The sequence below is a fragment of the Xylocopa sonorina genome, chromosome 10, assembly GCF_050948175.1.
Source record: "Xylocopa sonorina isolate GNS202 chromosome 10, iyXylSono1_principal, whole genome shotgun sequence".
NCBI lineage: Eukaryota > Metazoa > Arthropoda > Insecta > Hymenoptera > Apidae > Xylocopa > Xylocopa sonorina.
The window spans coordinates 4,306,331-4,331,584 of NC_135202.1; the positions used below are offsets into that span (position 1 = coordinate 4,306,331).

The 25,254-nt window shown below is 46.2% G+C and overlaps 1 protein-coding gene across 2 annotated transcripts in view; it reads left to right on the forward strand.

The window, feature by feature from the left end:
- The first annotated feature begins 1,757 nt into the window (after positions 1 to 1,757).
- M (zona pellucida domain-containing protein miniature) overlaps positions 1,758 to 25,254 on the forward strand; it is a 29,056-nt gene continuing 5,559 nt past the window's right edge. Inside the window, exons 1-2 of one of the 2 annotated variants that reach the window (XM_076902539.1) lie at positions 1,758 to 1,790; positions 19,424 to 19,503. In XM_076902539.1, coding sequence (XP_076758654.1) covers positions 19,462 to 19,503 — 42 coding nt within the window. In that variant the 5' untranslated portion in view covers positions 1,758 to 1,790; positions 19,424 to 19,461. Of the gene's footprint in view, positions 1,791 to 2,534; positions 2,646 to 19,423; positions 19,504 to 25,254 lie in introns of those variants that run through there. The other variant, XM_076902538.1, reaches the window with a different exon arrangement.

Genomic DNA, 25,254 nt, shown 5'->3' on the forward strand with positions numbered 1-25,254 from the left:
GAAAGCCCATTCAAAATGGCCGCTGGCCATTATAAAAGCCCATATTTTACAATGGAAAATACAGCGAAATCAACTCTACGCGCCCATCGCGATTATACAAAAATATGAACAGATGGAAATACTTTCTTTGTTCGTCCGTATTGAACTTGGAGAAGAAACCAGTGCATGAACTCTCAAACGGTTCAAAGAAAGCCGAAAGAATTCAGAGTAAGTGACAAACAGAATTCTCCAGCAATGGGCTGTATGGTTTAACGCGTGAACTGAAATCTGAGAGATTCGTAGCAAACGGACCGAGCCAAAAAATGTAACCAAAAGTGTAACGTGTACGTACATCCGTTGCGCGCCAAAGGGAAATAGCAAAGTATGTTGCGAGAGCATCACTTGAAAAGAAAGTAAAGTATATCTCTCGAAAATACCATGCTGGCTGCAGAGTGCTTTTAAACGAGAGTGAAAGCACTTTGTAACAATTATTCGGAAAGTTTTATTCGAAATGCGGGCCAGACGGGCTGTTAATATCGCTCCACGACTGATAGGACGTTGCTCGTTAAAGGTACCAAAAAAATACTTTCGTAAAAATCGGTTAATTTATATAACAAAACGTTTCATTCGAATTCCACACGACCATTTCACGTACAACATTGTGGCTAATAATGTTAATCCAATTGTTAACGCGCAAGAAAACTAATTAAACGTTTATACAAGGAACATCTCGATTTAACAACCTCTGCATCAATTATTTTTTATGCATTTTTGAGGCGAGCAGGTAGAGGAGGGTGACATACAACAATGCGAAAACTCATTTATTTCCAATGCGGGAGCAGTATTTTCACAATAAAGTGTAACATTGTAAAGAAAGAGTCACATTATGATAAAAAAAATTCCTTCCACCAACCAGAAGCACCGCAGCCGAGTACCTTAGCCCTAAAACCACGAACGCAATTCTAAACACCGCGTCCACCTAAAATGCATAACCAAACATTGCAACCAAAAAAATCATTTAGAAGCATCATCTTCCGACTAGAGTATCGCGGACTGTAGGTCAGCGCTCGATCTTCCACCTAGTGTCATCTCGAAACCGACTTCCACACCTGCGTCCAGTTCTTGCCAGCTCATCCGTTCGCCTGCAGCCCGCTAACGCGAATAAATAGCACGTTAAAGGGGTAACGTCGAAATTCCATCTATCGCGTAGTAGCCTGGCCGGGTGTCGAACGATCGATCAATTATCGAGGGATTCGGAGAATCCGAACAGCGCACCGGCGGCATCGGTGGCGGTGGCGGTGGTGACGATGTAGTTTTCGGTAAATGTGTCGAAGCCCACCGACCCGCGATGCGGTGTCGTTGCCCTCTTCTCTTCTCGGTCTGCTCGGTGCTGGTTGCACGGCCTGCCGCCGCCGCCGCCGCCGCCGTCGTCGTCCAGCTCTCCGCGTCTCTCCCTCATCCTCTCTCTCTCTCTTCCACCTTTCTCATCCCTCTCCTTCCCAAACCTCCCCCTCTTTATCCACCACGATCGTCTCTCCTCCTCTCTTCGTCGATCGTTCTCTGCCTCTCGCGTGCGATGCGTGTACAATCGAGGCAAAGAGCCACCACCGCCGCCGCCGCCGCCGCCACCGCCACCGCCGCCGCCGCCACCGCCGCCGCCGCCGCCGCTGCCGCCAAGCTACCTCTGCCGCTGCTGCGAGTAGGTTATCCCTGTCCCCTCCGCGGGACCATCCTCTTATTCCCACTCCTACTTCGGAGCACCTGTCGTGCCAGGGAGTTGGAGTTCGGCGCGTTAGGGGCGCTCGCCGGAGGTAAGTAGACGGCAGGTTATCAGTCCGCAGAACATCTTCGTCGCGAACGGAACCGTAAACCAGTGTGGTTGCGCATTCTTTCGTAGTGGAGGGATAGAGAAAGGGAGAAAGAACGAGAACGAGACAGAGGGTGGAAGAAGGAGAGAGGGAAAGGTGGTGGTAGTAGCCAGTGGAGGAGAGGACAAATTGACGAACGTACGTCGCGGACCTTTTGGCGGATACACTACTTGTCGTTGCCGTTACTGGTACTACTGCCGTTATCGATGCCCAGTTGCATCAGCTACGCTCGAACGGGAGTTTGATTTTCGTTCTCTCTCGCGAAGTGGGCCCCCCGGTACGCGCGCGCGGTCTATTATCCCTTGGACGATTTCGCCGTAAAGGAGCAGTCTCGTTCCGCGGACACCTGGTGATCCTTCCCCACGGGACGATCGTCGAGCGAGCCGCATGAATAATCACGGATCGGATCGTCCGGCCCAATTTGCGGTGCGCCAGTCGGAGCCGATCGTCGGCCCGTAATCACGCGACGATCGCGATTCTCGCCGATGTAGACGTCGCCGCCGGTCAGAAGAGTCACGGGGGTATCGGTGATAAATTGTGTTTGAGTGAGCCGGGGCCTCGCCGCGATCCCTACCGAGGAACGCGATCTGGTACGCGCGAGCACGCGAGAAACACGGACATCAGCTAACGACTTGATGCGAACGTGACGGGACCAGGCAAGGGTAAACCGAGGAGCAGCCACGCATCGAACGGTCCAGGGGTTGATAAGGCGACAACGCGGCTGCCGGGATGCGGCACGAGAAGCCGCTAAGCTGCAGCTAACACGTGGCGACTCCGCACGCACTCCGTGATCGCTAGGTAGGTGAGCCTCGTCATCATTCGTAACCGATCCATCTACCGTTTCGCGTATACTACCCGAGAACAACCTCGGGACCAGTTTCACCATTACAGAAAATGGAGCGAATGGTCTCGTCTCGTCTCGTCTCGTCTCGTTTCCGCTGAACGATCCTCCGGTTAATTCATCCGCGCGACAGACGAGACGTCAACGGTTCGATCTCTCGCGTAACTCCGACGAGGCGTCGTTTCACGGGCCCCGTGTTCGTTTTCGCTTAACGGGCTTCCCATTCAAGCCGGTGGACCGCGCGGTTGCGACAGTTAATGCAAACCGGGCCGATGATCCGGCTGTCGATGTAAACGCGCACGCGGATAGAACGGACCACGGCGAAACAGCCAGGCGGATAAGGTTCTCGTACGAGGAAATCGGGTGGGGAGGGAATGTGGTCGGTCCGCAGGCAAGGAGGCCTCACCAAATTTTCGTGCCGCTGATCCTGGGCGCAATGTGCTTCGAATCTCCACGTGCTCCGGGACCGTCCATCTTCCTCGCTCCCTTCCAGCCTCTTCCTCGCGCCCATTTGCCATCTTCTTCAATCGCGAGCACCGAGGCTCCATTCCCGCGGGCCTCTGTTCCACTCTCCTCTCTTTTTTCGTCTTCTCTCTCTTTCTCTCTCTTTCTCTCTCATTCCGTCTCCCTCTTTCCCTCTTTCATTCCCTCGACGAGTCGCTCCTTCTCGCACGCCGTACGCGTCTCCTCTTCCCAGGCATTGAGCTCTCTCTTCCTCCTGTTCTTCGTCGGAGTCGAGCGCCCAACTCCGCTTCGCGGGGCCCCCGAGACGCCGAGGAGTTAGCGCATTCCGGTTAGCGGTCCGACGAACGCTCAACCGTTTGCTGCGTCTACCGTCAACATTGTTACGGATGTCGTTCGCCACTGCCAATCATCCGAGCCGTACCATTCGGTGGTGAGACGCTTATTAGAACACGGCTGAGCACGTTTGGTCGCGCGACGATCGAGATTTTTAAGATGGAAATCGTCAGAGTCGCGTTTTTTAAACCAAGAGAAAAGTAGCTACGTATGAACGACTCCGTCGCGAAGAAGGTTACACTCGTTCAACTCTCTCGCGTTTTCCTAAAATCTAGTATATTGAGAATATTAATCTCTAACTGTGATGGTTATCGAGGTAACCAAATTAAAGAAAAATCTAGCCATATACTCAATCTAATCGGATACTTGCAATGATCGCGATTTCCAAATTCTGACGCGACTGACGCGTCCTGGTGCGTCAGCACGTGACGTAACACCTCCGCGATTCGACGATCAACGTAACAATATTGCGACCAGTAAACGACATTGTCTTCGCCGTTAACGAGCCGTGTAATTCCAGCGAACAGGTCGCGCGAACAGCCGAATGCCGCATAACCTCGACGAGTCAACGCTCCACGGACACGTTTTACGATGTAAATTCGGGCTACCAAGCTATTATGCGATCCTCCAAAGGAGACCGACTAGGGAGGCCAATTCAGGTTCACTTGATACGCGGACCGGCTCCGAATATACGTGCATGCATAAGCAAAAGAACACCACACACCTGCCTACACCTGCGAGCTGTAGCTACGGAAATTCCAATCCATCGATCTCGTCTTTCTTTCGCGATCCATATTTTCAGTCATTTTCGTTTGCGATGAGATAGAGTTTAACTGTTTCACGACGATTTACTAATATTTAAAAAAATGCAGGCGATGCTTTTCAGTTGATTGCAACTTGAGGGAACTGGATTCGAAGTTTTTACGAGTACATTGGAGAAGATAGAGGGTGCATTTTGAATCATGGGAGTGTTTTCTTTTTATAAACACTTTGACACACTAATTATAGGCGGTGATAATTTCATTTTGCGACTGTAATTTCAACATTCCTGCATTCCAAATTTATACACGTGGCACAAAGTGCGCAGATACTCGCCTTGGGGTTCGAAAATATCCTTGCAGATACTTGCAACAAATTTTCAAATTAAAATTCTATCAAATTTACCAGTCGCGATTTACGTTACAATTTAAGACGCGTGTAATGAAAGGTTACGGTTAGTCGACTCAATTGAAACAGCACATTGAATAAAATCGACATTAAAATTCCAGCCGAGTAATGAAGCAGTGACGGTAGTAGTTCGAGGAGATCGAGGGACAATTGGAGAAATGTAAATGTTTCGCTTGTATCGTTCCTTCGCAAAGTAACGGCAATGATCTCTGAAATAATAGCAGCTTTATTATTCGCAATCGACCCGTAAGTGCCAATATGTTTCAAGTAGGCGGGCAAAAAATCTTCTTATTAATGAACCTTCTCCTCCGGTCGCCCAAACGTGCCCAAGCACTTTCAACTTGAAACGAGAACGAGCGTCTCGTTTCGAGTCACTTGACATTTTCAATGTGTAGCATAATCATGCGAGCTTCACCTTCCAAATATATTCTTCGTTAAAAAGTTCATTTCCGATTCTGTCCACGAAAATAAAAGTCGCTAAACAGGAACGCTTCTAATAACGTAAACGTCGAAAATACCACTCACGAATCGCTTCCATTTTTAGAGCGTCGTTAAGTTCGTCAACCCATTCCTCGAACTGTCTTCTGCTAAAATTACGAACCTTGTCAACCGATTAAATAACACGCGTCTATCAATTTAATCGCAAAGCCAAGAAATGATTCTGTCCATTTATTTCTGGACACATTCCACGTGTCGTTCACATTCACGAGGACGTTTCACTCCGTCCACGTTCCGCGGTTGGACAATAAATAGGGTTCGCCTCTGTTTCTTCTAAAATGGAAGAGGAACGCGCAAAGTCGTGCAGCAAGGCGAAGGGGTTAAGACAATGCAACCGCTGGTGAACCCGCGTAGGAAAGTAACAAAAGATTTTTCGATCGGCCGATTCGAGGCGTTCGCACAGTACCGTATATAGCCGTGGCGCAGGACGCACACGCGTGCGCGCGCGCGCGCGCGCGACCGCTTCCCGATATTTACCCGCGCCGCGCATTCTTTTGAAAATTTGCATCGAAATAAGTCGGCGAGCGTCCGTTTCGCTGTCGCCGCCCCGTCGTTGGCGGGCAAAAGGAGTACGCTAACGGTTTTCGAACAGGTGTCATCTCTTTTTTCCGCGCTTCATGAAATATTCACCAGGCATACGATTACGTTAGGTACCGAGCACTAATCCGTACGTTCCACGGGGGCATTTAACCTCGCGGGGCCGTGGCATCGGGATTACGCCCGACATAACTTTGCATTCGTTCTGCCGGCGTAATTTCACTCGTAAAGTAATATTACCATACGGTCACTTTTGTCTACTCCGTGGACAACGAAAAACCAGAACGAATACCGTTTCGTGCGAATTTCCGCCGCGCGGAAAACCTCCCCTTCAGGTACCAATGCTAACGACCACTACTCGAATTTTCACGCTTGCAAGGGTGTCCTGTGTACAAGCGAATACGTGTGAGTTAAGACATGTGGATCAAGATGATGTGGCTGCAGCTTGTAATTTGAATTTCGCGTCACCAATTTCATCGCGTATCGCTTAACATATTTGTGATCCGTATGTTTGACTAATCCCACTTTTAGAATTTTCTTTATCTTAACCACAAGCGCTCGAATTGTGATTCAATATACAATTTTGTACCTTTTGCTGTGTGGTGATAAACGGTTTGACAGACGAGCGACGTAGGCGTACATATATGGAAAAGCGAATGGGAGACTAGGTATCTGTAAATGCAGGTTGGATTCCAGTTTGCTCGTAGTTTGAACTGGTTTTGCATTCACTCGAATGGAAAGTATCACAACAATTTAAAGTATTACACCTGATCTCTCAACAAACTTGAATTATCTACAACTGTTAGAAAGAGAAGAGGTTCGCGAGTATTCGACGCGAAGCACGCTGGAGCGCCGTCTAAAACCGTAAATTCCGCAGCTTTTAAAATTCCCGCGGCGCCACGCGCTCGAACACGCGCGATATCGATTGTCGATCGCCTATTTCCCGCGGAATTGCGGTGCAGATATCTCTCCATCGCGAACGTTATCACATTCTGGTCCAGCGACGTTGATGGTTGATGTAGCCTATAACACTTTACGCATCCAGGGTCGCAAATAGTGGCCGGTAGCGTAATCGGAGCGGAGTTACGTATACGTATCGTTTACAACGGATGGTTTCGAACGAACGAGCGCGTGTTATCCTACAATACTGTGCAAAAATCTTAACGCCACTTGCGTTCCTGTGTTGAGCGAAATTCCTTTCGAGCGACGAGCAAAGATGTAGCGAGTAAAAACCCTCAATTTATTATCAAACGGCAAGTTAATAAATTCAGACTTCAATTCGATCAGATGTTCGTTCAACAAATATTAATTCATAAACATAATATATCAGCCTAGTTCAATATAAAGACGCTTAAATATAGAAAACACATCATACCACTTTCCACATTTTAAATAGTACAACAACGCCCTCCATACACTATTGCATGAAACTAAGCTTCGAAAAATTTATTTAATTATCTCATCTGGTTTTGTAAAAGTTCTGAAATAAACAAAAATGACCCACATACCGAAGTATACATTACTCGCATAGAACTATCTAAAGTATTACTTAAAGTCTGCGAGACGGTAGAACTAGATAAAGAGAAGACCAAAGTTGAGACCAAAATGGCGACTGACTAATAGAGATCTAAGCCAGGTTTCTACAAAAATCCACCCGTGATGGAAGATAATCGTCGCTCGATAGGTGGCCAAAGAGTTTTGCGCGGTACTGTACCGTGAAAACCGGTATCGGCGTAGATTCGTGCCATTATCCATTATCCGGACGCGGTATTGCGTTCATTTGACACGGTATCCGCGCTCGCAACCGGCACAGTGAAACAATTTCAAACGGCGAGGCGCGCGCGACGCGGTCCCCGGGCGAGCGCGCGCCTCCTGCGCGTTACGCGTATGCGATTCGACGCTCGTTACCGGACTAGCCCGTGGATACTCTCATTAAATTTCTAACGAACTCGCCGCCGGACGGATGAGCGGAAAAAAAAGTGCACAGGTGGATGCGCGCGTGCACGTTGGTACGTAACAGCGGGCGGATTAACGCGCGGGGACCTCGCGCGCGGAAACGGAGCAGCGTGGCGCGTCGGAACATTGACCCAGTTACTCCGGTGTTCCTGGCCTCCGTGGCCAGACTGAACGAGGATAATGACGGTCCGCGACAGTTGTCGGTTTTGCGGTGAACGATTGGGAACTCGTCGAGGAGAGAGACGCTCTTAGGAGTCTTCGGACCGTGCAATTTTGAATTTCAACGGATGATCGGACGGTTTTCAGCCTTCGTCTGCCACCGTGCCGATGAAAGAAGGGAACGAACCGCGATGTCGTCTCAAATCATGTCCTCGTGTATGTATGGGGGCTTAATTTTTCTCCTTTTCATGCGGACGCGACTAAGAAGGAATGGAATTGAAATTAATTTCAAATTTGTTTCGTCCTCTGAATATTGCGACTTATTATCCTAGGGTTTTAAAAAGTTCGAAAAAATTTAAGGATACAACAGATGGAAATTATGAACAAAGAGAGAGGAACAGTCCTGGTGTACGTATAGAGGCTTAATTTTTTCTTTTTTATGCAGACACGACTAAGAAGAAATGGAATTGAAATTAATATCAAATTTGTTTCGTTCTCTGAATATTGTGACTTATTCTCCTAGGGTTTTAAGAAGTTCGAAAAAATTGAAGGATACAACAGATGGAAATTATGGACAAAGGGAGAGGAATAATGCCGTTTTTCATAGTAAACTACTTGTGTATAACTGTATGCACTCGAAGGCTATAGTGCTCGCTGATTTGCGTGGTTGTTCAACTAATTAGTACCTCATTCTCTCTGCGTACAACTCGCACAATCTCATTCGTGCGAAAAGCTTAATGATTTATTGCGGAAACACGGAGCGTGTGCGATGTACGCTTCCTATGAGACTTTTTCCTCTCCCATGGAGAGTGGAATTTCACAGAAGTTGAACAGAAAAATTAGTTTCAGCCGATCTTAGCCACGGATTCTCGTTCGCGTATCGATTCTTAAATATCCAAGGTCGCACATCCGGTCTCGTTCCGCGTGCATTCTCGCTCAAACAAATCGTCACGCGGTCCAAGCGTTTTCCATTCGCACTTCGCTCATTTATTTGGTCCAGACACTCCTCGTTCGCACCCTGCAAAAATGTTCCCATGTAAAGAGCGTCGCGAAGAGACACTCGAGCACACCAAAGTTCGAGAAAGTGTACCTAAATGTACAAAGAATGGGATTATTTATTTTTCCTCTTGTTACCGACGATCTAAAACTCTGTAACCGTGGAACGACGCGAGAAAATCCGCGTCCATTGCTCTTTTCACACCTTGTAGATCGACGCAGCCTCTCGATGGCCGCGGTCTTCTTATGCTTATTACGCTTAACGCGTTCCAGATGCTCAGGAGCTTTCCATCCTCTGTACGAGAGACGTAGCCTACATCGCGTGTATTATGATACAAGCCTCGTAATCGTAAATCCTTGGCTCTCCACAATGAACCTACTTCCGCGCGAACATGCGAACGCTCTCTACCTCGATGGCTCTTTCTCCGTCTTCCGGCGTGCACGCGAATCGAATCGATACGCGGGCCATTGATAGGGGAAGGACACGCGGTCCTCGAGAACACCTGACGGTAACGGTGGTAACGGGTTCGCGGCAGCCGCGACTTCGTAATGCGATGTCCGCGCGTTAATTACCCTCAGCCGCGGCCGTGGAACGGTGACTCGTCAGGCACCGGGACGCGTGTATCGTCGGACTTTCCATTCACGATACTCTTATCTGACCGTGCGTACGAGTGCATTTACATAAACGCACACCGCGAAACGCATTCACACGGTCGAACGCGTGTGCCGCGCGTTTCAGGCCTCGGACGCGGAGGCCGCAGCCATCAACCACCCCGGATTATCGCGGACTATCGAACCATCGATCATAGAAACAATATTTTTGTTTGTTTTTCAATATCGAGATACCCAAGCAATCGATCATTTTGAGCTCTAGATTTTTTGTTGTAAACACAGAACGAACGATGTTACATTTTATTTAATTGCATGCTTCGAATGATTTATCGTATTAAATGCTCGCCGATGCTCGACTACTAAATGCTCGATAATGTTCCTCATCTGACTCACGACTACGAGATTGAATCGCTTGGGAATACGGGATACGTCCAATCATGAAACAATTCTACAAAATTCCCAATGAAATTACCTGCTATTAAAGCAAGTAAATGTCCAACAACGTTCAAGTCGTATCGTGTGCCTTCATCGCGATCTTCGATGGGGTCCGGCAAGATTATGTCTTACGACCAGCAGACAGCAGTTTACGCGTGCTCTTCTACAATTGGTGGTTACGGTGACTATTACCAGAGAATGATGATACGTGCTGAAGTTTCACCTCGAGGTGGTTGGTTGCCTTGATAGCGGGACCAGCTCGCGGTTTTTCATACCGCCCCGCATCCTCCGCGCGACTACCAACGGAGTAAGAGTTTCGTGATAAAAAAAATCCATTGTCGAAGCAATCTCGCGACACCAGACTTTCGCCCGCGTCTCTACTTTCGGAACCGACCTTGATATTTTCTAATCAACGTTTCCGCGTCTCACGCTCCGACGCAGATGGCGATGGCGCAATACGACCGCATTCTAATGCACGATCGAGACAATCGGTACGTCAGGGGGACGTAACGCACGCAATAATTGCCTGTCGTCGCGTCCTTTGTACCGCAGCGGCGATCAGTGGGTCACGTGAACCGTTAATGTTAACATAACCAATCCCGATCGCGGTGAATGGATCGTAAAGTCAATTACGCGCTCAGTTGCCGCGAGCACGGACCTCTTCGCTCCGTCGCGTTCTCCTTTACTGTCGATCTCTTTCGCTCCACGATTTGCCAGGCAATAGATCGCCGAGCAGCAGTCATCGAACGAGCGGGTACCACGAAGGTCACCTCGATCATTTTAGATCGTTCGATTCGTCCGTGGACAGCGATTAATCGTCGATCTATCATACTTTTACATATTTTTTACTTTGTTGTCAACTGGTCGATCGAGATCGCTTTTAGTCGCGTTAATAACGACATCGCGATGTCTCGATAACGTTTACATTTTGACGTTGCATTTGTGTAATTTTTCACTTAATTTTTTTTAAATACAGCCAAGGATGCCATGTATTAATAGTGTAGAATTTTTTTAAATTGATTAATTCCAAAGAAGTAATTAATTAGACATTAAAGCAGTGAAGGGTTGAAAATATAATTGAATGAAGTAATTTGTTACAGCTAGGGGAGTATAATTACTCGGTTGACATGTATTATTTATGTATTTGAATTAAGCGTTGTATAAGTTGCATTTTTATAAATACCATGTAGAAATGGATTTTCTTCCGACGAGAATGAAAACGAAGCCACGCGGAATTAAGGTCGCGCGTAAATTAGGGGATGAACATCCTGAGTACAACTTTTTGTAGATAGCTGCTTCACTTTAATAATATCTGCAGTACGATCGTGTTATTTTGTCCATCGTAAAAAGTTGTTGGTAATTAAAATTTTATTCGCTGATAAGTACAGCCCATTAAGAATTATAATAATAATTTGAGGTACCATCTTACTCCGATTCCTCCAATTCACGCGTTCATAACTAATTACATGAATTATTTATAACATCTTTAAATAATACGCTGTTACATTTATGTATAAAATTATTTAATCTAAGCTAATATGTTTCGTAATGTTGAATACGCGATATAATACTTTCTTATAAAAGAATCAAAGCCCAGAGTGCACGCGTATTAATCGACACCCCTTTCACGCGGCATCACAGCGAAACCGACTGTTCGTCCGAACGACAATCAACTCGAAACATTAAGGGTCCACATCAAGATTACATTCGACACGGTATAAATACAGTTTTCATCAAAACTTCTTAAAGGTACCGTTTAAGCAAGATTTAAAGAACACGTTTACGAGGTCGGCCAACTTAATCGTCCATTAAGAAAAACCCTTCCGAATAATTCTCTCATTTCTCATCCCGCTAATTGCTGCTCGCGCATTGGAGGCGTCGTCTAAAAAAAAAAGAAACAGAAAAAACCACAGTGGAAAGAGAGAAAGAGAGAGAAACACGATATTTACATTTGTACGCGATTATAATTAATCGCCGCTTATCATCGAATCTAAGCGAGTTTTTGCCGCGGAACAAGTTTGCCCGAAGTCGTTAGCGATGATCAGCGGCTGCGTACGTCCGCCGACTTGGCTTTTACCGCGATTAGACCCCCTCACGGTTTTCAAATAAGTTACCGTTCGTTTTGGCGACATTTACAAATTGTAGACGGTGGAGAGAATTAACGGCAGCAGTCACGATTCGACAACATCGGCTGTGAGTGATCGGCGAATTTTTCCGCGGCGAGATGCACGTGTAGCTCGCGCATTCCGCGGTTAATTTGCGCGTGTCCGCTTACGAGAGCTTAAGAAATTACACGCGCGCGTATGGAAGACGCCGGGGGCATTGTAACGATCCGTCAGTTTTTTTCTCCTCACACGAAACGTTTCGCGTAACCGATTCTATCGCGCGTATTGAAAAGTCCGCGCGTTCGATTCTACCGTCGTACTTTTCTGGAGATCGCGGTAATTATGAAGGGAATACGTTCCGTCTTATCGATCACTCGTTAATTTCCAGCATAAAATAACGAATTAACATGAACGCGTATCGAGACGCATATTTTAACGACGTTGAAATACTGCTAAAGACCACAAATTAGGTACACGGTTGATAAATCTCTATCTTCATTAAGTCTTCAATCTTCATTTCTGCTCGGAGTTATAAATGTCCTGAGACCCTTCGCCGTAAATTGCCATTACGGCAAATTAATATATGTGCCGTTTCGACAACGGGAAAATAACAAACTTCAATACCGTACCCGAACGATTTAACGTATTAACGCAAGAAACGGCGAACGAAATATGCGCGGCCAGTTAAACGTTTTTAGAACGAGCAGCGCAAGAACCAAAATGGCCGGCGCCTCTTCCGGACGTCCCAATTGGACGTTACGCGTCTCGAGTGCATCGGTTAATCTATTTCTCCTCTCTTAACGGAAATACTTTCTCTACCAGCATAAAATCGTGGCGAGGAAGCAAAAATTACGTACTAGCTTTCAATATTACCCAAATACGGTGTAACGTTCGCATTGAGAAACAAAATGTAGAAATGAATAGCTTCGATCATCAACGAAGCTACAAACAAGCACGATCAAGTACAGTAGTATACAAGCAAATTGCCAATTAAGGGGCGCGCAATTACGCTAGGCAGCTTCGATCCGCGGCACAGATGCCCTGGACTTGTGGTATTTCGTTGTCGAGCTCATGAAACGAGAGTTTTACGACGTTTTAACGTAAAACGAACGTCAGAGCACGCCGCGCCGTACCGAGGCAGTAACTAACGCGATCGAGAGATTTGTACCGTGGTTTATTCGCGAAGACAAATCACCGCGCGACGGCACGCGTGCCTACTCTCGTAGCTCTTGCGTCCGGTTTCGTCGGCGAGCCGATGAAATAGAGAACCGTCTGGGAAAGCACGTAGCCGGGATCCCATGGAAGGATGCCACGGGGAAATTATTAACGTGGGATCCATCCGGGCAGAAGTGGCGAGTCGGTGACACCGTTAGAACGTTCTGACTGGCCCTGGGAGGCATTCTATTCACGGCGGACAAAAATGTCCTTATTGTGGAGGGACCGTTGGTCAGTCACGGGTCGAACGAAACACACGCGCGGAACGAATTACCCACGCTGCATGGGGTGTACTCCACGGAGTTCACCAGAGGGTTCATATTCAGACGAGTCGTTCGTAGGTCTCGTGTATACACGTCGAGCGAACAGAGAGACGCTAGCATGATCGAATAACTGTGAACTCTGACTATTTTTGACGCTACGCGTGAATAATTTTATGGCTGTAAAATGAATGTAAATTAATGTAACTTCATTAAGATAGGAGGTGTCAACCAATTGAAACCAGAAACACTCTACGAAATTCTTTCTACATCAGAAGAATTCAAAGATTCTGATTAAGATGCTAAAGCTACGAGCACGCGTAATGAAACACCTCGCACATAACCGCGCAACAAAGCGTTCGTGCGTGAAGCAAATCGTTCACATTGTACGGGAGCATTCGCAGTTCAGCAGACGGTCCAGTCACGCGTGAGCCATTGACCAGACTCATCCGCGTCCACGATCTGCAAACAACTAGGCTAAAACGATTTAAAAATCTCCATCGAACTGTGAACTTCCTCGTATATAGTATACAAAGAGCAAGTGATGTTTTCAAAATAGACTTTACTTCAATCATCCTCCCATGGAAGCTTATCAACAATTAGAGATACAGAGTAGTTGAAAAACAAACTCGTTATTCTTACAAACAAACGGAAAAGTAAAAAGTAACTACCTTACATTGTTGGAAGCATGATAACAAAAACTAAGTAGATTCCAAGATCTATGTAAGATTATGGATCGCGTTGTACATTCGAGTGAATACAAAAAAGTACGATAGTCGCAAGAAGATGGATACCACTGGCTTCTAAATAACCGAGGAATGATCGATGATAGGTCTCCGCTCGTACCAGTCTTTCCTAGTCCTGCACAGAGAGCCCTTCGCCACGAACCCTGCGTCACGTGGCGCTACTACCTGCGTCTAACATTCCAATTTGGAGATATTCGAGGAATGTCTTGGGACGTTCACCAGAAGCCCTGCTGCGCGCGCGACTCAAGAGGGATACGTGTAGCCACGTTTCGTGCGGATGCACGCTCGGTATTTCAGTATTTTCCACTATTTTTCACGTATCACGGGACAATAATTGCAGAGGGATCCGCTGTGAGAATACCGCGGGGCGAAACCTTCGTGCATCCGCGAACAATCGTCGGATGATTGGTATCTCGATCGGCCGTTTAAACGGCGAACACGATCGACGGAGCACTAAAGGGTCGATTTTCCCATGTCGCGACGCCAGGAGCGCGAGGGAATCTTCGTTTCCTGGCTGTGTAATGCGTGATAAACGCGCGAGAGGGAGAGAGAGCGGCGGTTACGGAGTAATAACAGCGCTAACGATAATGGTTACAACGGTGGTTAACATCAACGACAGAGGCGATCGTAGCGAGGGACGATGGCGGACGATAGTCGCAGGCGTAACTTTTCTATGCCATGAGTTACTTAATAGCCGCGCCAATTAAATGCAATTCGAAAGGATATTGCTGCGTGTCAATCTTACCTGCTGTAACGCTTAAATACCAGGCTGAGGGGGATATGTATGTATATAGGCCAAGTATTTTATGCCTTCCTTATAATTAGTCAATTAACATTTCCTGTTCGCGGGACCAGTCCCATTAACATTTATAAAGTAGCAAACATTTCGATTGAATTGCCTCTTCATCTGGTCTGGTGCGTGTCTGAACTTATAAATATCGTTTGGTACAGTCTGGAAACAGGTCGATCCGAAGCTGATTTTCTGGGTATTTTTGTATTTCCGCAAAAAATATCGAAATAATTAGAGGTTCGAAATTTTTCTTTATTCTTCTGGAATGAACTTGGGGATGTGGGAAGCCATTCATTTCGAAAATTCGAATTTCGGAACTATTCAAAAACGATCTTTAAGAGAACGCTCCTTTATCTCCAATATATCAACAACTCACGTTCCATTTCCGCTCGTCCTGCATCGATCGTAGTAAATCCAATTCAGTGCACTGGGCACGCAACTCGCAGTGTCGAAACCATTTACAAGCCAGTGTTCAAGTTTCCTCGAAAATTCCTCGTCGAAGCTGTCGAGAAGCAGATTCCTGCGCCGCGCCTAAGTAAATAATAGCGAGACGACGTGTCAAAGCGGAACCCGGTCTCACCAAACAGCCGACTTTTTACCCAAACCTTCATTCGGCTCGGTTTCGCGTAATTTTACGGCACTCTCGTGCCTATCCAGTCTACCTTGGATCTATCGTTCCGGAAGACTAAGCAGAGGACGATACTTCTTCGCTTACAGTCACGAGTCATTAAACAATCGCCGGTGATTGTTCTATGCGCGTTTAATGGATGCGTACGCGATGGCTGCCCTTTCTGTTGCCGGACAAAGCGACCGCGTCGATTAAATATGCTTAACGACACGGTGTGTTCGTGGTATGCGTGTAAACAGGGTACACCAGGTTACAACAACAACCGATACACCAGGGGCCACACACGTCGGCTCGTGAATGTCGCTGACGTTTAGCTATTACTCGTAATTGCTGACGTGCCACTTATGCGTACCATATAGCAGCAAACACAATTTTAATCAACGTCCACCGCGTCGTGCTTACCTGGACATCCACCAGTCGGCTGGCTCTTCCTCTCGCATCGTCCCCCACGAAGCAGGCTTTACAATTGACAACGTAATATCGCCTACACTCGAATCTGAATGAACGCCAAGCTGTGGACATACTTTCTTCTGTTTCTTCTATCCGTGGAACAAGAAATCATTGATTTCAAGATAGCGTGGAGTAGTATTGCTGTTGATGTACAAAGGGGTGGATCTCAGTTACTTGGGGTGTCTCTGTATAATAGATGCTCTGTATATCTACTCAGTACGCGATGAAAATGCATCGATTTCAAGATGACAAGCGTTGCATCAACATTGTTAGTATAGAATAAAAAAGATTGTAGTTATATAGCGTCTCGAGAGCAGCCACGAGGTACACAGATCGAAATAGAAAACGATGAACGAAAAGTACAAACATTTCAAGCGAAACCAACGAAATTATAATTACTAAGATTAAATTTCTAAGAAAATAGAATCTACTACGGTTCTCAAAGTTCGACAGCTCAGTCCTTTGTCGGAATAGAATTCCACGAAAAAAAAAGAGAAGGAACCAATACTCGAGAACTCTATCCCGTAGGCAAAATGTGAGAAGTACCTGACTGAAAAAGAGGCAAGAAAAAAAGCGAGACTGGACGTAGTGTTTGCCGGTCACTAATCTGCCTCGACGAGAGAACGCTTCGATCCGTGGTAGAAAAAAAGCGTCGATTCGGCGGTCGCTGATGAATAGGAAGCGGACAGGGACACTTCGCGGGCGTAGATGAAACCGGGATCGGAAATCGCTCGAGGCGATCGTATCGGCCGCGACTGTACGGTCGTTAAGAGAACCTGACTGTAAGGCGATCGCTGTCAATCGAAACGTTGGCGATGCATTGAATCGCGGCAAAAAACCGTACGGCAGACCGAGGGGAGCCGCGAATCTGCCTCCGCCAACGGCGTGATTCGCGCCCCGTGCCCGAACGGTGACGCAACGATCGGCAAGAACTCATTACCGGGCCTGGCGACAATTTAATCGCGAAATCATTGACAGCAGTCCCATTAGACTGGCGGCGATCGATCCACGGCCGCCGAATATACCATAAACGGGTCGCGGTCGTCGAGTTTTATGAATGGTCGCGGGGAACAGGTTCGGTCCGCGTACGGGATCGTTAATTTTATTTTTATCTCGCGAACGGTTTTATTCCCTCTTTTAATCCCGGATACCTGTATCGCGTCAACTGTCTGAAACGAGAATTTTATTCGATCCCCGCCGGGACAAAATTATTTCTTGATTACAGTGTGCTCCCCTGTTTAATCGGAAACATTCGAATTAATGATCGTCCAGCGGTTACCCCCTCGAACGTATACTTTTGCTCGTTCGGTTATCTCTCGGTGGCCCCGGTGTATTACCGCACAATTACAGATAAAGCGGGCCGATTTCATTCCTCTTCTGCGCGGTAACTGCGACGCTAGTGATTAATTCGAGCACACTTTCACGCGTTCGAATGAAGATCGAATACGTGGTGTACGTCTCTTAACTTTTCTCCCTGCAGAAAATTGAACCTCAGTTTTTACTAACTTCATTGGCGCCGGGATAACAACGTATCAACAAAATGCAAACAAACGAGTGAAATAAAATTTGCAAAGATACGACATAGATGGAGACATTTGAATAATGTTTAATTGTAGATTACACAGCTAATTTACGACGGTGTGGTTCTACCAAGCGTGAAACGAAAGCTTGAAATGTATCAGCATTCATCGATCAGGAATGGAATTATCGTCTCCTTTACTTATTTATTACCATCCATTAGATCAGCCTGGCGATTACAAATGAACGAACAGTAAATTCACCCCTAAGTAATCACCATTTCCTGGCGTTTATTTGTTTTCACTCCGAAGAGTCGCAGCAGTCCAGCGAGATATTGTTCCAGGACGAAGTACCGGTCACTCCGGTTAATCGTTGATTTATCGTTCGTAAAAGTAACGATACAAGCGTGATCGCAGCATCGAGGAACTAGCCGAACCGGTAACGCGTCGTTTATCATTAGCAACTTTGTTTCGACTCTATTCGAGCCAACAAAAGATGGCTAATTAAATGGGATACGGACACAAAGTTTAAAGTAGATTCCAGTGCACCATGAGCTATTGACGCAGTCAAAGATATAGAATATTGCAATAAAAAAGCATTTCTTTTAACGGTATTTTAATCGGAGTAACACATAAAAGAAGACGCCATAATCCATTCGAAAGATGCGGTACACCGTGTGTGTATGTGGGTGTTTCGAAACAACTTCAATCATCAGTCATTAGTAAAAGAGTAGTCGTGAGGATAAGATAAATTTACCAATTTGATGTGGTAAACTTGGAATACGATGAGATAAATTCAGTCTGATATGTAAGAGGAATAGTAGAACGAATCTTGGAGTTTCTAAGGTAAAACGATCTTCCATTGTTTCGTTATCTAGTATATTTTCGTTGCCATCTTATTCCCGGCTGTACGAATAAATTATCCGACTTGCCGTGCGTGGTTTACAGCCTCGTACCTCTTGGCCTTTAAACATAGTTGTTTTTCATTCGATTAAAGGCAACGTTCAGCACATCGGCGTATCTGCAGAACGGATCTCGCGCGATAAATTGATGTAGCAGTTCAACGATAATTATCGGGTAGGTCAACGCTAATCAAGAATAGATACACAGGCAAGAAAATAAAGTATCGGATAGCTGTTACGCGGGAGTTGGCTCGTTCATCATCCGATGATTTCAATGCTTCCCTAATGTCTATATACCTTAATTGACGCGAGATTTATGACCGATACTACTTTCCTATTAACCACATGAAGCATATGGTGATATCTTAAAAAATTCAATTGATATTAAAATTCCTTGCACTGAGAAAAAAATATTAAATACCATTCGATAGTACAGAATTCAATAATATAAAAATTGAAGAAGTATACAGAATTCCACTTCAAAGTTTGACAAAGTTATAATTTGTGACGAGTAATAACCGTAATACAGACTATAATAAAAAAAGCAATGGCGCGTGTATTTCCCTTGTAACAGCTGCGCGTACCTTTGCTCGATCGCGTTTACCAAATAGTTCCTCTGCCGATAGACAATAGGCTAGGAAACCGCCTAAATCCTGGTTATCGGAGTTAGATCGCGATACGACGCGTATCCTGATTCCCCGGAACGGATCGAGAACGCGTACGCTCGAAACCCCATAACCATGATTTCTCCCGGCGAATCAATTTTGCGCCGAGACCTCCTTGGGATTCGAACCGCGACCTGGCGGACGATGTTCAGTTAATTTGCTCGCTAGACCATGGTGGTCGGATAAATTAAAATAGATCCGGCTGCGAGCTCCTTCAGCAGTCTGCGCGGCTGCATACGATCGCGAACAATTTGAAATCGAACGCTAACGACCGAATGTGTCCGCCCTTTTTGTTCCAGGGAAGCGTATCTCATCGTGAGAGGCTGGGACCCCCAGGATGCCAGGGGTGTGGAGGTTGCTACGTATGCTGATCTATATGGTAAGCAATTACCGTGTATACAACACTCTAATAGCATAAGCAAACAGGGAGCGATGCTGGTAGGGGTGGAATCGTTCGATGTGTACTCAGCGATCCATACGATTGTTATCGAGATCCTCAAAAGTTCATTTCTGATGCTACGTAATCGCAGAAATTAATGCTTTGGATAAGTAGATGGAGAATCTCTTGTACTGTGCATCTAGTTGTGAGTAAAGTAGAAGGAAGTTGGAATAAGTAATGCTATTCTCGATGAAATGGAATAGTGCAAGTAGAAAGAGTGAAAACTAGTTATACTGTTCCACTAAAGGGGTTGCTTTTACTATTATCTAATCTATCTTTGAGCGATCATTCAATTCTGTAGTGCAAGCTATAATACGAGGATAAAATAGAAAATTACCGAAAAGTACTTAAGGTAGTATCGAGAAGCCGAATCTACTTGGTATCCCAAGGTGGAAACACGTTTGAAGATACCGCTGACATTTATGGCAGTGCTTAAGCGCGAGCAGTTGGAGCCAATCTCGAGTGAATCTACATAGATTCGAGCCTACTTGAAGATTACGAAATACCAACGAAGTGTTCGAAACGATTAGTCAGACTCTGTACTTGATTCTGTCCGTGGATAATGGTGCGAATAAATCCACGTGGAAAACCTAATAGAATATTTACCTAACGGTTGGTCTAGAGAGGCTACATATGGGGTACGCTTGTTTAGAAACTCCTATTACAATTCTGATAAACGGGCACGTACAAGCGGGTCGGATAAAGGTAGCCGAGCTTCCGGTTCAGAGGCTATCGAGTCGTTTAAATAATAAGAAACGAAGCAGCTGCGCGACGTCCGACCGAAAGTATGCTACTTTCTCGCGTAATGTATGTAGGAACGATTATTGAGCTTGGTTGGGTGAATAATGAAGGCAGGACGCGGATTAGTCTTTAACGCGCGCATTTTAGTCAAAGATTTAAGAGGAGAAAATTCCATCGCGAGAAGAGAGAGCATTGATCGAGAAAGTTAGTGTAAAGCGTAAAATGAGGGTGCTGTCCTTTTTACCATTCAATTCTCCGTTCGAATCTCTAATAACCAAGTATGTCGATACTTCCAAGAATGTAGAAAACATAATGAAAGCTATAACTCATACGTATGCTCGATTGCAAAATTAAACATAGTCGATACAAATCATTTTCTCTCACTTGTTCAGCAATGTGCAAGCTTCTCATCGACGCTTCAAGGATCATTAAAGATAACACGAAAATAGTTAAGACGATCTCTTTCGAATTCCATTACGCGTGCCAATGATAATGCTTCTAATGCTTGCGAGTGGAATCGACAGGACTATTACAATCCATAAACAATTATTACGGTCATTAAATTGAAATCGTACGCACGATAGCCGCGCTTCGGATGCTCGTATCTCGTGAATGCCTTTCGAGAATTCCACTGTCATGCGATCGCGACAAAATTTCTGCCCATCGTGCAGACTGGATTAGACGGTGACCCACAATTAGCGGCAATTCGTGTACATCCAGCGTACAGCTGAAACGGTAGACGAAGAGAGTGAGTAATCAGACTGCGAACGCGAAAAACGAATTACGGATACCATTAAATAACGCTGGCTCATGCATGCCAGAGATACCTGTGCATGAGTCCGTACCAATTACACCGTCCGCGGCCGGCAGTTCACACCAGTTTTCGCACATTGTCTCCTGCCAGCCGGCCGTACCTTCTGCCGGCCAATTAAACCTCTCTCTGGAACACGCTGAACAACGGCCGACAATTTCGATAATAGGCTATAATTTCAGCGGCGTTTGCGCCGCTATGCTCATAGATCCCTCAATTAAAGGCTAACGGACGCGCGAGTAGCCGGGGGGACTGCGAAGGTACCGTTCGGGACTAGAAATCGCGCGGTAGCCTGGGCGGCTGGCGGCATCGGGGAACGGAAAGAAGGCTCTTCCATCGGGACGCTCGGTACCGAAATCGCAGCTAATGAAAAATTCGTCATAGCCGGATGACAATGCGATGACGCAGCGGGAGACGCGACAGCTTGCAAGCGGATATTCCTGCCTACTCTAGGTACCGTTACGCGTGTCTTACGACCTTCTTTTCCTTTGCCTCCCTCCACCCCGGTCGCATCTGTTTCCTCTGAAAGTTATTCAGGACCCCTGCACAACCTATTGGCCCCAGTGAGATCTCTGGTTACGCGCAGGAAATGCGCTTCCGTGTCCGTGCCCCCCTCTTTCTGGCTGAATTCTTGCGCGAGTTCCGAGGAGCATCGTGGTCATCGCTTAGCGGCGATGGTTTGATCTTAACCGCGGTTGGATCGTGGAATTCATCCCTTTAACTCTGCGAGGGGTTGCGACAATCAGTATGTTATTGTTCAGCGTGAAATTGAAGCGTTATATTCGGGTTAGAATTGATTGGACGTTTCGAGAGAAAAAGCTGAATCGAGTCCGGTTTGGGAAATTAAACCGAGCCGAGTAATTGAGATTTTTTTCGAGCGCATTGAACGGCTGCGGTGAATTAAATCAGGGAATTGGAGCAGAGAAATATTTGGGACTGTTCGAACAATTGGAGTAGAAACAATGAACTGGAGTGGTAGCAATGAACTTTCTCGGCTAGTCGAACAATGGATCTAGTCTTAATTATCGTTTCAGTAATCCGTCGAAATTTTAATTTCATCTAATTGAAACATTCAATACTTCAGGGATAAATTGATATTGGGTGATCTTAAAGAGTCGGTTCTTCTAGAAATTTAATCAGATCCATTCAATGGTATTAAATGCCATTATCCCCCATATTAATCCCTAGATAAACAATGTCCAACGTCGTCCACCGATCTCGACGACTGCCAATTAAACCTGAAAACCGACGTCAGACAAAATGACGATCGGCCACTGTAATCGCAAACAAAAATCCAGCCGACCAATCGGCAATTCATCCATCAGAGATAAACTACTGTTAGAAGTACCGCAGAGTGCCGCCGCGGACCATTCACTCCTTCCTTTTGCCGTCCGCGCGCGACAATACGCCGGGTCTCAAAGAAGAAACTTGCGAGCTGAAGGCGCAGCCACCGTCGCGAGGTCTTTATCGGCGCCAGCGCGAAAAGGACGTGACGGCGAAGAAGTAGTCGACGGCGTCCCTCGCAGTTCGCCAAGTAGCAAAAGAGGGTCGCCCGAGCGAGCACAAGGGGGAGAAGCTATTTCCGTGTGTCACGGTGAGCACAATCGAATACACACGGCGTAAGAGAGGCGGGCATTAGTATTCGAACGCCAGAGGAGCCGCGATGGGAAACTCACCTACCGGGCTGCCTCACGTTCGAGTAACTCGGAATACTGATACACTCGGGCCTCGCGCGTTGTAACGAACCGCGGTGGTATCGTAAAGCCTATATCTCGCGAATTGCTTCCGCTCGCGGCGCATAATATAAATATCGTTCGCCATTCGTTTCGACGTTCGATGGCACGAACGCATTGTCTCGCTGTGATAGATAGCCGAGCGAAGGGCGCAGTAATCGCGCGCCATTCTGAATTCTCCGCCGCCGTTCTCCATTTTACCCTGTTCTTTCCCTGATTTGTGCCCCGCGTGACGCGGGGGCATCGATATCGTGGTTTTCTTAGAAGTTTAGCTTGTTTTTCTTTTTTTTTTTATTGCTGTAGAATATGTTTCTCGATAATTTATTTCAGCACGAACAACGAGGAAAAAGTCTAACCGCTCGTGTCGTTACATGGCAATCAATTAGAACATAGTGAGGAATGCGATTTCGATATTACACAGGTCGTATCTTCGATCTTATAATGTATTCCCATAGATAAATATCTGCTCAGGATTAGAAAGCAATCCGTCATTAGAATTTCTAATGAGTGATGGGTGTGCGCCATAAAATATGATAACAACAACCAAGGTGTATACCGCTTAATTAGGAACTTCGACAAATTTTTAGCACTACTTTTAAAGCGAGTTATCCGCGTTGCTCGGTATGTGTACATGCTTGTTAAGTAAAATGTTGCTCTAAAACAATTTTGCTAGCCTGTTATTAACTGGCTGTAATATAGTGCAAACTAAGATTACACGTTACTGCTATAAGCACTACAAAATAGCAATCTTGTTACAGTCTGAGCTGTCTAATCTCGTTGCTATACAATTACAGCGGAATTAACACGTCGTTGATAATATCCCGTCAGGTACATATTCTCTGATTCATACACATTATCGAAAATGATTTAATAGATGCACTAATGTATTCAGAATGATATTTAGTCGATATCAATTCTTATTTTCTTCATTTCATTGGAGAACATCTGAGAATTCTTAAAAGTTAGTCATCATGAATAAAGTACCTTGCGTTAGTACACCAGAGCACGCTGTACAATAAGAATCGATACCACCTGACAAGTGTCCTCGTACGTTTGAGCGACAATGTAGAGATTCTCCCACGTCGAGCCACAGAAGAACCGCTCTAAACGCACACAGTGGCAATCGAAGGTACGAACCCGGCGTCTTTCTCCACCACGACCGTCGTTTAAATAAATCAAAAGAGCCAGGCCTCGAGACAAGCACGGCCATTACAGCGACGCTGATCGTTTGCATAACCACGATATCGACGAAACGCCGGCTCGGATGGTAGCAGCGCGTTACGTGCGTCGAACGGTCGATTCTACCGATCATCGACCGTGAACCGAGGACGTAACAGCGGGACGGATGCCCGCGATAAAAACGGGGCTCGCTCGCGACGGCACGTAGACGCGCACATAGCCGCGCGGCGTACAGTATGCCAGGTGCGTAATCATTTCTAATGAAACGTTGTCATTTAACAGTGCGATTGTAAGAGCGCAGAAACTTGTTTTCACTTGCGCGAAAAACGGCGACCGTTAATGCAGCGGTAAAGACGCCTCTCCCGTTACAGGATTGCGCGCCGCGCCGCGGCCTACACGCAGGGAACACCTACCATCGGCTACGCTCGCGTACCGTACCCGCCGTTGAGGTTCTCCGCGACCCTCCGGGTTCGAAGCCAGATACGCCCAACGCCGGTGCAGAAAAAGAACGCGCGCCAGTTCTGGAAATCCCTGGGACGAGCGCAACGCCTAATCTCTCGCGACCTGTGCACGACTGCCAACTATTCCTTTACCTCGAGACTCGACGATGTTCCGTGCTCCTCGCAGCGTTGTTGTGCGCGTGAAAAAAAAAAAAGAAAGAAATGGGCGATCGTCGCGAATGACGAGGCTCGAACGATTTTTGACTCGATAACGGAGTCAAGTGAGGTTTCGAGGAAGTGCACCCCTTTTCTCGCGTTCTCCAAATAATCCTCGACAGATGTATTATGGCACCGTCTCTCAACTCTTTCTAAAATAACGATCGAAATCTTATTCCAATAATTGTTTTCGATAGCCACTCCTTGCTTGTGATCAACTTTTCAAAATTCTCGAATACATCTGGCAGCTGAACAAAATTTGTCGCACCCCTTTCAATGTCCTCCGTGCGAGTAATAAGTACGATGGATCATCGGCTCGATCCAAGTTCTATGCACGGAATGCCGATTTATAATACTTATCGTCGACTCGTCGCGTGGAATTTACGATCATCGAAGAATGCCAGAAACAGGCGTGGAATAGTGGTTTACGATGAACGTAATGGTATAATCACGGCCGCGAATGGAAATAAAGATACGCGAAATGAGAAATTATAGATACGACCGGATGAGTATCGTTATTCAGAGACTTATCCAGGAAACGCAGTCTGCGGTAGGACCGTGCGATCAATAA